Here is a 14,555-nt window from a genome sequence, read left to right on the forward strand (position 1 = left end):
AGGGAACAAGCCATCCGGGCAGGGCTTGTGGATGACAAATCTGCAGGAGCTGCCTGCCTGCCCCTTGCTGTGGTTTCCAGCTCCACTGCCTGGCCTAGATCCCGGGGTATTTCTGGGCTGAGCTCCAAGACCAGCAGGTGGAGCCGCACCAACTAGGGGCGGGGACTTGGGGGGAGACAGGTGCTTCGCTTTCTCCTCCCTCCTCAGCTTTCCCCCAACAGGGGCTCCATCTGACTCCGGGGGCTCAGGGTCATGAGCTGCAGGCACCCCTGTGGAAGCAGCTGTGAGGATGGCATGGGGTGGGAGGGAGGGACTTGGTATCTCACGGGCACCAAGAATTTCATCTCCCCAGAACACCTGATCTCTCACCCCACAAAATGTGCCCGGCCTGCAGCCTCCAGGCTCAATTCCTTACAACTCCATCCTCCAGCTGCTCAGGCCTGAGACCCTGGTGTTGTCCTCAATGCCTTTCTTTCTCCCTAATACCACATCTGAGCTGGGAACAAATCTTGGGGCTCTACCTTTAAATCTTCTACCACTTCTCCCCACCTCTGCTAACTGGATGCCCTCCCCCCTCCCCCCAGCTTCTATGTTGCCCCTAAATCTATCCTCAGATCAGCAATCAGAATGGGATTCCTTTTAAGAATAAGTCAGATCTCATTACTTCTCTGTCCAGACCTATCCATGGGCCCCATGTCCCTCTGCATGAAAGCCAAAACTTTACCAAGCCCTGACTGGCCAGCACAACGAGCCCAAAGCTCTGGCCCTGTCCTACTGCCCCTTTACGTACAGGTACACTGGGCTGGGCTTTTGTTGATCTCAGCAGGCACACTGCTGCCCCAGGCCCTTTGTACTTGCTGTTTCTCCTACCTGTATCATTCTTCTGGCTTATTTCTGTATGGTTCGCCTCTTTCAATTCTTTGTTTGAATTTCATCTTCCCAATGAGGATTTCTTGACTCCCTCATTGAAGACTGCACCCCCTCTCCACCTAGTGCTTCCTACCCTGTTCCTGAATGGTCTCTCCCCACTATGCTGTAAGTTCCATGAAAGCAGAGATGAGTGTGTTTTGTTCCGTCTGCAGTTCCTACAGCACTTTCTGCCCTGTGGTGACTCACTAAGTGTTTGTACCTGTTGTTCAGACTCGAGCCTCCATGGACAGCAGTCAGAGCAGAGACTGGGGTAAATCACAGACCCCACCATCGGGCTCCTCACCCTCAAAGGGAGGAACAAGTATCCTCCTCAGTCTAGGGGGCGGGGGACTGTGAGCCCCTGGCCCACTCCCTGCCCCCACCCTGGCCCAGCACTCACCATCCACTGGATTGAGGTAGTCATGGAGATGGGGTGCACTGGCAGCACCCCCGCTCTGCATCAGCAGGTCCCCATATGGCGCGGGGTGGCCCGCCATGAGGGTCATCTGGTGGTAATAGTCTGAGGGGTTGGTGCCTGGAGCGGGGAGGCCAAACAGTCCCCTCTCCTTAAGGTGTTCGTGGGCCACTGTGGGCGGGAGGGAAGGAGAGAAAGAAACCATCAGAATCTGTAAAAGAAAAGAGAAACACACACCTGGCCTGAGGGGCCCCCTCAGTGCCCTCTAGTCCATCCTCCGCCCCCTGGACCCCCGTGTCCCCTCCCCCTGCAGTCCCACGTGGGACTGAGCTGACAGCTGGCGTAAGATGTGTTTCTGCTGATGGAGAGGCCAGATCCTAGCCTGCACATTCCTCCATTTCCTCAACCCATAAACAGCTGCTTCCTCTTCCCAGTCTAGGCCCCACAGAAGCCCAGAGCTCCAGGCTGACGGGGGCCACAGGCCAGCAGAGTCTTCAAAGGACAAAGATGATGCAAACAGGTGCCATGGTGGCCAGACAGTAGGGCGCCAGGTCAGCCTCACCTTAAGTGGGACTGCAGGTGAGCCCTCGCCCGGGCCTGGCCTTATAGATAAAGCTCCCACCTGCCCAGCAGCTGCAGAACCAGGAGCCGGCTGCCCGCCTCCAACCCCGCACTGAGCCCCGCCGGGGGCTTAGCAAAGAGGCAGGGAGGACGAACTTCCGAGGATCCTGAGGGGGCCTGGCCCTCATGGATGAGATGTCAGGGAAGGAACAGGGGCTTGGAAACCAAACATACCCAACCGGAGTCCTGGCTTTTACCAGGTGTGCAAGCTTGGGAAGGTGCCATCTCTCTGAGCTGCCTCAGTTTTCCATCTGTAAAATGGGGGTCATAATACCCGCCCCCTCAAGTGACTCCTGAAAGGGACAGTGTCAGCCACCGCTGAGCTGAGCGTTCGCTGGGTGTGCGCAGCCACAGTGCCGAGGGGAGCGCGTTCACTCTCTGACTTCACTCTCACCTCCGCACTGTGAGCTGAGGACACCTGCCCCATCCCCTCAGCAGATCGGGCCCCTGGCACTTAGAGAGTTAAAGATCTTGCCGAGGCTGCACAGTTGGGAGTTTGAATCCAGAGCCCAGGTTTCTAACTGCTGTGCCACGGCCCCTCTGCTGTAAGTCTTGGCAAATTTGAAAGGATCCCACACGTGCTGGGCAGAGAGAAGCAGCCGGTCAGTGGAAGCAGCCCCCCTCCCTTCTCTTCCTCTCCTGCTGCATCCTCCAATGAGAGCCCCGGCCTGCCTGCAGTTGGGCTGATGCCCCACGGGCCGGCCATTGACTGCCCCGCCTGTGCCTGAGATGCCTTCCCTCCCCATTCTGGCCTGTCCGCCTCTTCCCTGAAGCCTTCCCGGGAGTGCCCATCTATCCTCAGCACGTGCACGGTCTGGCAGACTCTGCCTCGCATGGCTGATAAACTGGTACAGCTGCTATATGAATCTGACATGCTATCTCTACTCGGGAGTTTTGTCTGGGGGGCCAGCGAGGCCTTCGGGTATCTGGTCCACCCCAATGGCCATGCAAATTAGCCAAGTCCCCTTAGGCACCAAAGCCATCCTTGCTGTCTCAAGGGTCTGGGGCTGGGCATTTGGATGTGATGGGAACCACACGCACGTTTATATGGAAATCAGGCAGAAAACCAGTGCTCTGTCAACTGCAAGTCTCTCCTTCGAGGGCAGCCCTGTCTCACCACTTGGCCCTTCACGGGCCACACTGCTGTCAGGGAGACTCAATGTCCTTGAGTCACAGGCTCTCCAGGAGGGCACTCTGTTCCTTGTTCCTCCTAGACACCTCTCAGGGCCCTCTCTGACCCAGGCCTCGGGAGAACGGCCCTGTTAGCATTCATTCCCTAGGGCTGCCTGGAACCAGTGAGTACCTGCAGACCTGGTGCTAACTGCTGTTAAACCAGAATTTTATTCTCTCCTAGTTCTAGAGGCTAGAAGTCCAAAATCAAGGTGTCAGCAGGGCTGTACCCTCCAGAGGCTTTTAAGGGAAAACCTGTTTCTTGCTGCTTCCAGCTCCTGGGAGTTGCCAGCTTCCTTGGCTTGTAGCCACATCACTCCCATCTTTGCACTGTCTCCTCATCTATGTGTCTCTTCTGAGGATACTTAGCATTGGATTTAAGGCCCGCGTGGATAATCCAAGATAATCTCTTCAACTCAAAAATCCCCAACTGAATCACATCTGCAAAGGCCCTTTTTCCAAATGAGGCCACACTCTCAGGGTCGGGGATTAGGACTGGGACAAGCCTTCTTGGGGGTGCCCTTCAGCCCCACTGCTCGGCGGGTGAACTTCAAGGTGGGGGCAGCACTTAGAACCTGGCCTTCATCATCAGAAGCGGTGTGGAGAAGGCCGGGCCCACTTCCCAGGAGGCAATGGCTTGATGTGGAGGCAGCTCCACCCTTCAGGGCACCCTGGCTAGGACCCACACAGAGCTCAGGGCTGGGTCCAACCCTGAGGGGCCGCATTCTGGCCTGCCAGGTTCATGTCTCGTGGCTGCAGCCATTCAGCTTGTCTGGCTTCTCTTCAGTGAAGCCAAGGCCAAGTGCAAACTGCACAGCCAGGAAGAGGAGTCCCGATGCTTCAAGGAGCCTGTCTGTATATTTGAAGGCTGGGACCCTTTCATCGTGAAACCCTAGCCTGAACCTTCTCTAGTCCAGACCTCGGTTTTAGCTCCCGGGCACATCTGAGGAAGGACACATTCCCCTTGGTGGGGATGGAGGTGGCAACGAGGGACCCACTGGACCATGTTTCCCGGAGCCTGTGCCCACAGGCTCATGAGTGCAGGTTGCAAATATTCTCCAGTCTGGAACTAACTGTGGGCTGAGAGGGGTTTCAGTGGGCAGAGTGTGAGAAAATACAGCCTGGTTGATTTGGAAGCTGACGGCAATTAGCATTTAACCACACACCGTGGGGGCAGCGTGGGGCCGCTGACAATGCCTGCTCCTTGCTGGGCGGGGAGGGGAGCACGTCCCAGGAAGACAGTGCGTGTGGGGCTGGCTCCCCAGTGTTCTGACGGCTGTCCAGGGTTGGCGCGTGCGTACATGCGCGCACGTGTGCACGTGTGCATCGGTGGGAGCTAGAAGGGTACAATTGTAGACCTGAGAACTGAATTTGTACCATGGGGCTCTGCCCTTTTCTGTCTCAAATTAACTGGAGAGGGCGGCCATCTGACTCTGAGCTGGGCCAATCGATGTCCTCTCAAGCACCTAATCCAAGAAACATGAAGCCACTGGGGCTCATCCCTGGAGCCTTGGGCCTGGGGTGCCATTTGGAGGCCATGGGTTGATCTGCAAGAGAAGCAGACAGAAGCCAGCCCAGCTCTGCCTTTCTTCTGCTCTGGAAACCCTGAGTCACCCCGATACAACACCTCCTCTGCTTAACGTCAGCTTCTGGAGACTTTGGCTAATTGAGCCAAGCAATTCTCACTCAAGAAGGACCTCCATGAGTAAACAGACCTTACCATTATTATTATGTAATTTGCATGCCAAAGGGTGTTTACGAACAGTTCTTTAATGAGTGCAAAACCCAATGCACTCCTGGTTCTCTTGGCTTTGACCACTCATTTATTTAAAGATCTGTGGTTGAGGGGTGATGGGGAGGAATGCCAGCCAGCTCGAGGACAGGGGCTGAGGAATGAACCAAGTGAGTTAGCAGCCCGGCCCCCAAGTGCCCCAGGTCCTACTCACCGTCAGCGGGGCTGAGGCCCCTGGCCGCAGAGATGGTGGGGAGCGTGGGGCTGCCGTGCACGGCACGGAGGTAATGTTCCATGTGGGGGCTCACGTAGGGGTGGGGGGCGTTGAAGGGAGACTCCCCAGGGCCAGCAGGGTGTGGGGAAAGCCGGATCAAGGAGATATCAGAGATGACAGGGCTGCCACTCAGGGCAGGAGGCCTGTAGAGACAGAGGTGAACCATCTTAGAAGAGGCACACAGAACCCCGTCAAGCAGCAGAACCAAATCTGGCAGCCTGGACTTTTCATTTTATACGCCCACATCCTTTGGTCACCCTTTACATAGAGTCTGAATGCTTGTACATCAGCCAGTGAATGCAAGTGGAAACTCCGTGGGCTGGTGCGGCCGCCCACCTGCCAGTCTCGTGTTGGCGATGGGATGCTCCACACCCAGGACTGGATCTGCTGGACAACAGGCTCAGCAGACCACACGCCTGTGTGTCTGGTCACCATTGCTCCTCTGGTGCCTGCTCAGGGCTGGACACACAGCATTACCAAGGAAGTCTTGGTCAAATGTACAAAAGCATTCAGGCTACAAAAGCAGTAGGAAAAACAGACCAGGAAAATGCTTCCACAAGGGGAAGGGTGCAAAGAGCTCATATTCCTAACAGGACTGAGGAGAAGAGGAATCCGGAAATGCCTTGAAAGTGGAGAATTTGGGGCTGCAGTTGGACCATTACTGGAGGAAAGCGCTCAGCCCCGGCAGGGTCAGCTAAAAAGGAAAAGACCAGGGTTCAGGAAGAGTTTTGTAGTGGTGGGCTGCAACGAAAATTCTGGAATATCGTTTTAAGCTCTCCTTCCGTGGGACTCCTTCCGAGATTCACAGAGTCACCCTTCTCTGAGGCCCACCAACAACCAGGCATGCACCCGGCTTGGGCCGGCTTGGCTGGGGCCCAGCCCTTCAGTCAGCTCTCCATAAGGTGCCCGCTCTGCTCAACAGAAAGACAGGCCTGCTCCCTGGGAGCCTCCAAGCAGCCGTTAGCATCTTCACTGCAGGGGTGTTTCCAGGTCATCTACTCCAAAACTCACTCATTAAAGAAAAAAAAAAATCAGACCAGGGGGAAGTAACTGCGGAAACCATCACTAAGTCACTGGGAACCAAATTTACCAAGAACTAATTTTCAATTTTTCAGTAAATAGGAGCCTCTCTGTAATTTGATGTGGTGCAAAGAAATGAGTATGTGTTTGTTTTTTGGTTTTGGGGGGGACTTTTGGTGGGGGGAGGTAATTAGGTTTATTTATTTATTTTGATGGAGGTCCTGGGCCAGGACCTTGCGCATGCTAAGCCTACACTCTACCACTGAGCTATCCCCTCCACCTGAAAAGAACATGTGTTTGAATCAGACCAGACCTGCATTAGAATGTCAGCCTTCATCAGCTCAGTCACACTGAGCAAGTAATTTAACTCTCCAAGCCTCAGTTTCCTCCCCTGCAGTATGGAGGTAATGACAGTATCAATGGTAGAGGGCTGCCGTGAGGATGCAAGTCCCCCCAGTGGCACCTGAGACACAGCTGTCAGTCAATAAAGGAGAGCTGTTATTACCATATTAGTACCACACTCTGAGGGCAAAATCCAGGCGTGCCTGGCAGGCCCTCAAAATCTTTACGTGGGACTGATGCTGGATGTGTGAAAAGGCACCGTTCGAACTGGTGCCTTCAGAGAGGGCACGATTTGTCCACTGGCTGGAGCAAACCAGGCATAATTACTGATTATGTTCAACAGTGCATGGAAATTGCACTTAGAACACAGCGTGAACCAGGACCCAAACAGGTGACATCCAGATGTCTCAACACGTGGGTTACACAGACTCCCCCATTCAGAGGCTGCTCCACTGGCCGGCACGGAAGCATTTTGCTATACTGTTTTCTGACTTTGGCAGATGTGATTACAGTGCATGCGCAGATCCCGTGGACCCACCAGGCCACTCCCATGCTGCTGAGCTTTGGCTCACACTGATTCTGCCTGCACCCTGTACCTTGTTGGGGCGATTCCTTTTCCTCTTAGTAAGCCCAGGTCGGGGACCCTCTCACTGGTGCCCTTCCTGAAGCCCCTTCCCCTGGCACAAGCCCTCTGTTCACTTCTCCCTGCTACACCCGGGGTCACGGTCAGGTCTTAGGTTGGCAGGTCTACTTCCCAGGTAACCAGGTTCTATCTGGGAGCAGGGCATGTCTGGATGTGTGTCCAAGACATCTCTGCAGGCCAGCGCCAGCACCTGGGAGGGAAGGCATCCTGCAGGCGTTTAGAGGTATTTTCAGAACCAGTGACGGCTACATGTCTGTGAGCCAGGCACTGAGCTTGGCAGAAGGGAGCCTTTGCAGTAAGTCACAGGACACCGCTAGAGGCCAGGCCTCTGTGAAGCAACTGCACTGAGTGCCAGGGACTTAAGAGATGGCTTTGCTCTGGGCAGGGGATGCCATGTGTCCAAGGGAGGGAAGAAGAGCAAGCCGTCTCCTGCCCTCAGAGCCTTGGTCCTCCCCCAGACACTCGAGGCAGACAGGTTCCAGGGCACAGGCTGGGGTTGAGGTCAGAGGAGCCTGTGGCCACTGAAGCTGGTGGCCCTTAGTGGCTTGGTCCAGGCCTCCTTGGCACCAGGTCACCCTGTGGGGTGCATGGATCACAGCTGAGGCGCCACAAGACAAGCTGGTGACCACACAGGGGTTGAAAGGAACACATTTAGGGCAAGGGGCAGCCCCAGTCTGTTCAAGATGCTCCCCTTCCCACTGCCCAGGCAAGTCCCTCCCAAGCAGGAGGCTGGATGAGGTCTCACTGTGGCAACATGCACCCCTCTGTGGGGCTGCTCTGGAGGGGCTGGAAGCCAGTCCAGTCTTAGCAGTTGGGTGCAGAAGTGGCAGGTGGGGCCTGAGTCTGGGCACGGAGGAACTGGGATTTTTGTCTCCACACCCCCATTACCACCTTCTGGGGGAGAATGAACTCTGCCACCCTCTTCCCACCACGTTCTTCATCAAGAAACGGAACTCAAGATTCTTTCAGGCCACCCTCCTCCCTGTCTCAGGCCCTCCACTGCTTGCAGGGATGCTCTGCCAACCTTGGAACAGCAGCCCGTGAAGGAAGCAGGGGCTGTCTGGCTACCAGGCGGACACATGAAAACTCTGGCACCGATAATCGCACTTCACCCATGAGGACCCTGCGGGGAAGTCAGCCTTCTGTGCCATGTGGCCAGAGACGCAGGCCAGGATTCAACTCAAGTTGGCCTCACTCCCAGGATGGTGCTGCCTTCACCCCAGGGGTCTCCCTGTGCCAACAGAGAACAGTGCCAAGGACTCCCTATTCTCTTGGGGTGACGGGGCAGGAAGCTTAGAGAAGCCATTGCCCTAGCCCAAAGCCGATTCAACAGAGGATGGCTATGAGATGGGTCAGCGCTCAACAGGGCTGATGAAAGGGTGCCCGGAACAACCCCTTGCTCTTCCAGCACCAGCACTGGTGCCAGGCCTGGAAGTGGGATCTGGGCTAGCAGAGCCTTCCAGTGGAGACAGAACAAAATGTGAGTTCCTGCACACACAGAGCAGGACTGGATCCTGGAGGCTGTTCAAGGGATCCAGGTCAGGGCTTGGAAGCAATGGGGCAGGACCTTGCATCTGGACCTTGCTTGTGCCTTCAAGGAAACTGAAGCCAACCCTGATCCTTTCCACCTAGCTGGGTGGTTGCAGTCAGGATGCTGTCCCTCTCTGGTGCCTCAGCAGGGTGGTCCACAGAGACCAGTGCTAAGTACGTGGTAGCAGGTTAACAAGCATCAGGTCCCTTCCCTTCTCAGCAACAAGTCAACTTGGGGTGTGGCACATCTATAGATCGAGGTACCCAGTGCCCAAGACTACAGGCCTATCAGCCAACACAGCTTCAGACTGACTATCCGGACACCTCCTCTGGGAAGCCTCTCTGGATTTTATTAATCTAAATAAAAAATTGACACAGTAGGCAGTTTATGCCCATTTTTACAGATGAGAACAGGCCCTGAAAAGCTAGGTCCCTTGCCTATCACTCAGATAGCAAGCACTGGAACCACAACCAATCCAGGCAGGTCTGGGCCTGAGCCTGAGCCTGGGCCCATCCCCTTGCGGAGACCCCATCACCACACACAACCCAATCCAGCTCGCATGAAGGAGCTGGAACCTCTCCCTCTCACTGTGTTGAGAATGACTGATAGGATCCAGGTGCACGCATGTTCCAAGAGATTGTCATTTTAACAGACCAAACAAAGCTAAAGGAATGAATCTTAAATGGCAGAATTCTAAGTATCATTAATGCATCTGGGGGGTTTGCGGGCTTCTCAGCAGCCCTAAAATTACACCAACACAGCTAACCTACAAGGCTGGTCCTCTCTTAGACACCTGTGCCATCCCAGAGCCCAGCTGAGAGTCCCCATGCAGGCTGGGTGCCACCAGTGCCAGCGAGCTGATGACAGCGCCGTTGGACCTCACCAGGAAAGGTCAGTGAAAACTGCGCTGCTGCTTCAGGCCAACCCAGCCACACCCTCTGTTTCTTCTTCCATTTCCACGCTGTTTGCTGTGGGAGCCCGGCCCTGGCCTTAGCTGTGGCTGATCCAGGCCTTGAATTCTGGCAACTGGGCAGAGACTCAAGGAGGTGGCCTTGAGGATGGGAGGAAGGACCAGATGCGTAAGCTCCTTTTCAAAGATGGTCACATTCTCCTAGGTTGGAGGTATGCACGTACGCACACTCACACACTGGCAGGCCGCAATCAACCAGACTGGCAAGGTCAGCCTTTCTGCAGGCTGCTCAGCTTGGACACTACTCTCATGCATTGCCTTCTCCCCTTCAGTCCAGCTCGGAGCTCACCTGAGCCTAATTCTATCAATTGTTTCTTTGTCAATCTTCCCAACAAACTTGTCCCAAGCACTTGCTCTGTGCCCAGGGACTTGTAGGGAGCTCAGCGTCCAAGTGGAAGGAGCAGAAACATGAATTACGTAAGCAGTTTGAATAAAGACTCCAGCAGAGGAACAAATTCCCTAATCCTGCAAAGATTTCTCATAGGAGGTGACATTTGGGCTGGGTTCTGAAGGATGAATAGGAGTTCATGGGGAAGTACATTACTAAGAAAGGAAGAGCACGTGTGAAAAGGCTGGAGCAGAAGAATGTGTGAGGGAAGGTGATATTCTGGGGGGAGAGGTACAGCCCACAGAGAGCTTTGGGCTAGATCTGTATTGGACCACTTTTCTTCTGCTGAAGATGGGGACATGTGACCTGAGCCCAGGTGATTAGAGCATTCCATATCCCCAACCACCATCAGGGTTGGGCATGTGCCCAAGACAGCAGCTTTCGCTGAAATCTTTGGGAAGAAGTGTGCTCTGTTCACAGGGATTGTAAGCAGGAGGCAAGCGTGGAGCCTCTCGGGGCCTCGAGGGAAAGGCCAAGAACGGAGCTAACACACAAAACACCAGAGCTGAGAGATATAAAACCAGTTTCTTAAACTGAGCTCATGTATACGGACCTGGCTTTGCTGGAAGCGAGTACCTTTTCAGTTCTCTGAGCCAATACACTTCTTTGCTTTTCGTTTGTTTTTTTTGGGGGGGGGGTTAATAAGGTTTATTTATTTATTGTTATTTTTTCTTTAATGGAGGTACGTGGGGATTGAACCCATGACCTTGTGTATGCTAAGCACGCACTCTACCACTGAGCTACACTTTCCCCACTTTGTTTAAACCAGTTGGAGCTGAGTTTTTCTGTCTTAGGCAACTGCCAAGGCCTGACGTGGTGAGCCTGGACTCACGCAGCCTCTCCCTGCCTCTCCCTGCCCAGAGCGATCTGAGCCTGGCTGCCTGCAAGGCAGACCCAGGTTGTGGTTCCTCGGGCTTGTCCACCCTCCCACTTGCAGGACTGAAGGGGAGGGCTGCACACGTCCTGCCCACGGCCGCTGAGGTGGCGCGGGCAGCTGTGTTGGCCCTTCCGTGTCTGGGCAAGAGGCACAAGTGGGGGCTCTGGCACGCAAGCCTGTGCGTGTGTGCGTGCGTGCGTGTGCGACTAGCAGCAGCAGCCCACGGCGGGGCCCAGCTGCATCGGGCTGCTTCTGCTACAGGAGAGGAGTCCCACGCTTTCTCCCAGGGTCGGCACGGGCCTGCTAGCCGGGCCTGGCTCCTCCGCCCCGAAGGCTGGCGGCTGGCCCAGGAAGGGTGCCTCTGCTTAGCAGTCTCTTTCTCTTCCCTCTTTCCCTCCCCACCTCTTGGAAGAGGGGCTGCAAAGCCCCTGAACAAGATTTCAGGGCCAAGCCCAGATATCAGGGTGGTGGCTGGGGAAAGAAAGGAGGACAGAGAAAAAGAGAAAAGGACGAAGCACGCGGAGACCTAGCTGGATGGCTGACAAGTGGACGCTGCCAGGGATGCTGCCGCTGGCAACGTTGCCAACAGTCGCTGGCACCGACTGTGTGCAACACCTCCAGCAACTCCGCAAGGTGGGTCTTATTACCTCCATTTCAAAGAGAAGGAAGCTGAGGCTCTCAGGGCAGTTAGGAGCCTCGCCCAAGGATACAGGGCTGTAAGTGGCCAAGCTGGAATGGAAGCCAGCCTCTCTGGCTCGGTACTTTGACATCTCCAGCAGTGCACGGAGAGGCAAGCTTCCGCCGCAGCCGTCTCTGCCCACAGGAAGTCCGGCCTGGTGTCCCTGTGCAGGCATCACCTCTGCTGGTCCTCGCGCCAACCCTGGGGGTGGGGGTGCAGGCTGAGGGGAGCTGCTCACATTTGTGGGTAGAGCCTGGACTTTCTGGGTTGGAATTACAGCTCTGCCACTTACTGTAGACCTTGGTCGTGCTGCCTGCCAGCCCCTGAGCCTCTGAGTCCTCGCCTGCAGGATGGGGTGGCTGTGAGATGGAAGGAGCTCAGTGTGGAAAGTATGTGCTGCATTACTGGGCGCTTAGTAGGTGCTCACCCTGTGCCCCCATCACTTTTCTTATAGTTAATAGACGAGCAAATGGAAGAAACTCAGAGGGTGGAGGAGTAAACCCAGCCTGTGTCTCCCAGCGTCTAGCCCTAGGCCTTTCTCCGCGTGCTAGGGCAAGATTTTTGGAGGGAGACGAAAGGAAAGGCCAAGGCGATGAGAACCCCGCACGTCCACGTGTACCTTAGTGCCAAGCTGGCTGGGCCTGAGCGAGCACGCCTAGACCCTGGGAGACTGGCACATCCCTGGGCCCGGGCACAGCAGGGATGCGTTCCTAGAGGGCGTTGGCTTCCCCTGGGCTGGGCGGGGAGGAGTAAGACTTTGCTGACAGGAGGAGAAGGGAGGGTGTCTGACCTACGGCATAGGGGCAGGAATCAACGTGCTCCTTGATGCAATGAGAGGACAGGACGGAAGTGCAGGGACTGGGGCCCTGGGAGCCCACCCAAGGCGCCTGTTTGGAGAGGCAGAGCAACGCCCAGCTGAGGGGTGCTGACTCACCCAGACTCAGCACGAGACGTCGGGGGTCCGTGGCTGGAAGGAAGGACCCTCGGCCACCCAGAACCCGTTCTTCTGACGGCTCTGTTCAAAGACCTTCTCCTGGGTAGGTCGGTAGGGCCAGAAACAGGCAGGAATAAGCCCTTCACATCCCATTTCACAGACAGCGTGACCAAGACCCAAAGCGACAGCGGCAAGGCCCAGGTGAAGTTGGCAGGAGCAGCAGGACTGGGACACTGGGACGGAAGGACGGGTGCACCGCCCTGTCCTAGCCTGGTCTGGGGCCTTTGCTGAGGATGAGAAAGGAGAGGTCTCGTCACTTGGGGCTATAGGCCAACAAACCTCACCTCAGGCCTGAGCCTCTCAGCCCATGAGCCTCTCAGCTCCACACTGAGGTCAGACCCCCCATCAGCTCCTTCCCTGGACCCTGGCTGGGCACTGGACACCTGCAGTGATGCGCTCACACAGGGCCTGTCTCCCCACTGGACAGGCAGCCCCAAGGGAAGGCCCCGGGGCCACTTCTGCTCACTCACTTTCCCAGCACCAGGGCCCGTGCCCTCTGGGTGCACACACAAACTCAACTGGTTGAATGAATGAATAAATGGATGGATGGATGGATGGATGGATGGATGGATGGATGAAGCAGTGAGTGTGTCTAGTGAAGAACACAGGCACTGTATTAGAAGACCGGGGTTCCTCAACTCACTCCTAGCTGTGTGGCCTGGAGCAAGTCATATACCTCTCTGAACCTGTTTCCTCATCCATACAGAACAATTACAATAGCGCTCTTGCAAACATTAGGGAGGAGCAGAGAGGAGGTAAGCGTGGGAAGCTGATAGCGTCTCTCAAAGATGCACCAACATCTTAATGCCCGGAACCTGCAAAATTACTTTGTCTGGAAAAAGGGATTTGGCTGATGTGATTAAGGGAGGGAGGTTGAGATGAGGAGATTATGGGTTATCAGAGTAGAGGCTAAAGGCCAGCACAAGTATCCTTGTAAGAGAGGCGAGGCAGAAGGAGACTTGACACAGAAGAGGAGGAAACAGTGTAACCATCGGGACAGAGGCTGGAAGAGGCGAGGAAGGGTTCTCCCCTAGAGCCTGCAGACGGAGCAGGGCCCTGCCCACACCTTGATTTCAGCGTAGTAATAATGATTCCGGACTCTAATCTCCAGAACTGCAAGAAAATAAATTTCTGTTTTTTTTTTTTTAAGCCACAGACTTCGTGGTAACTTATTAGGAGCTAGTAACGATGTGATGTGTTCTGTGCTGGTGTGGAGTAGGCCCTCGGGAGACGGCAGACATGGCTGCCATCATGACCATTACTTTCTTCACAGATGTCGGCTCTTAGAGAGCAGGGCCCGAGTGTTCTTTCCTGGAGGAGCCCAGCCCCAGTAGGTGCTCCCTCCGTGGCAGGCTGGCAGGAAGAGGAAGCTCCCCTCCAGGCTGGGAGGGCGTCTGAGCGCTGCGTTCCAACTCCCTGTGCTCACAGGGCTCTAGAGCGTGTCTTGCCTCCTGCCACCTGGATTACACGGTCACCAGCTCCCACTGGCTGAATGCACACCGCACTCAGCCCTGACACGCCAACCTTTCCTCCTGCCCAGGACCCGCTTGTTTGCTGCGTGCACTGGTGCTGCCTTTGGGTTGAGATGCTACCCCCCACCAGGATCACAGGGCCCTGGGCGGGGCAGCCGGGCTCGGAGTGGGGAGGCCATGCCCCCTCTGCAGTGGCTGAGCTGCTCAGGGGCCAAGCCTCTATTTTCTCAGAAACACCGGGCAGGTGGCCTCAGGTCCACTGATGTGCCAGGAAGAGAATGAATTTCCCCAAAGCTGGCCTCATCAGTCTGAGCTGCACTCTTCCCCAAGCTGGGGAAGGGCAGGGCTGGCTTTCACATCCCTGCGCAGCAAGGCCACTGCCCTCGGCCCATGAACAGATAAAAACAGAGCTCAATCTCACCCTACTGAGCTCAATCTCAACCTCCTCGCCAAGGCTGTTGTTTGTTGGTTTTGACTTTGTTTTTTCTTGCTTTCCTAGTTTTTTTTTTTTAAATGTG

At 55.5% G+C, this 14,555-nt stretch overlaps 1 protein-coding gene across 1 annotated transcript in view; it reads right to left on the minus strand.

The window, feature by feature from the left end:
• Positions 1 to 14,555, minus strand: part of GLI2 (GLI family zinc finger 2) — a 180,954-nt gene that overhangs the window by 34,505 nt on the left and 131,894 nt on the right. The window contains 2 exon segments of the mRNA XM_032479289.1: positions 1,310 to 1,495; positions 5,062 to 5,264. Of these exon segments, the coding sequence (XP_032335180.1) occupies positions 1,310 to 1,495; positions 5,062 to 5,264 (389 nt within the window).

Source organism: Camelus ferus, chromosome 5 (genome assembly GCF_009834535.1).
Source record: "Camelus ferus isolate YT-003-E chromosome 5, BCGSAC_Cfer_1.0, whole genome shotgun sequence".
NCBI classification, from domain to species: Eukaryota; Metazoa; Chordata; class Mammalia; order Artiodactyla; family Camelidae; genus Camelus; species Camelus ferus.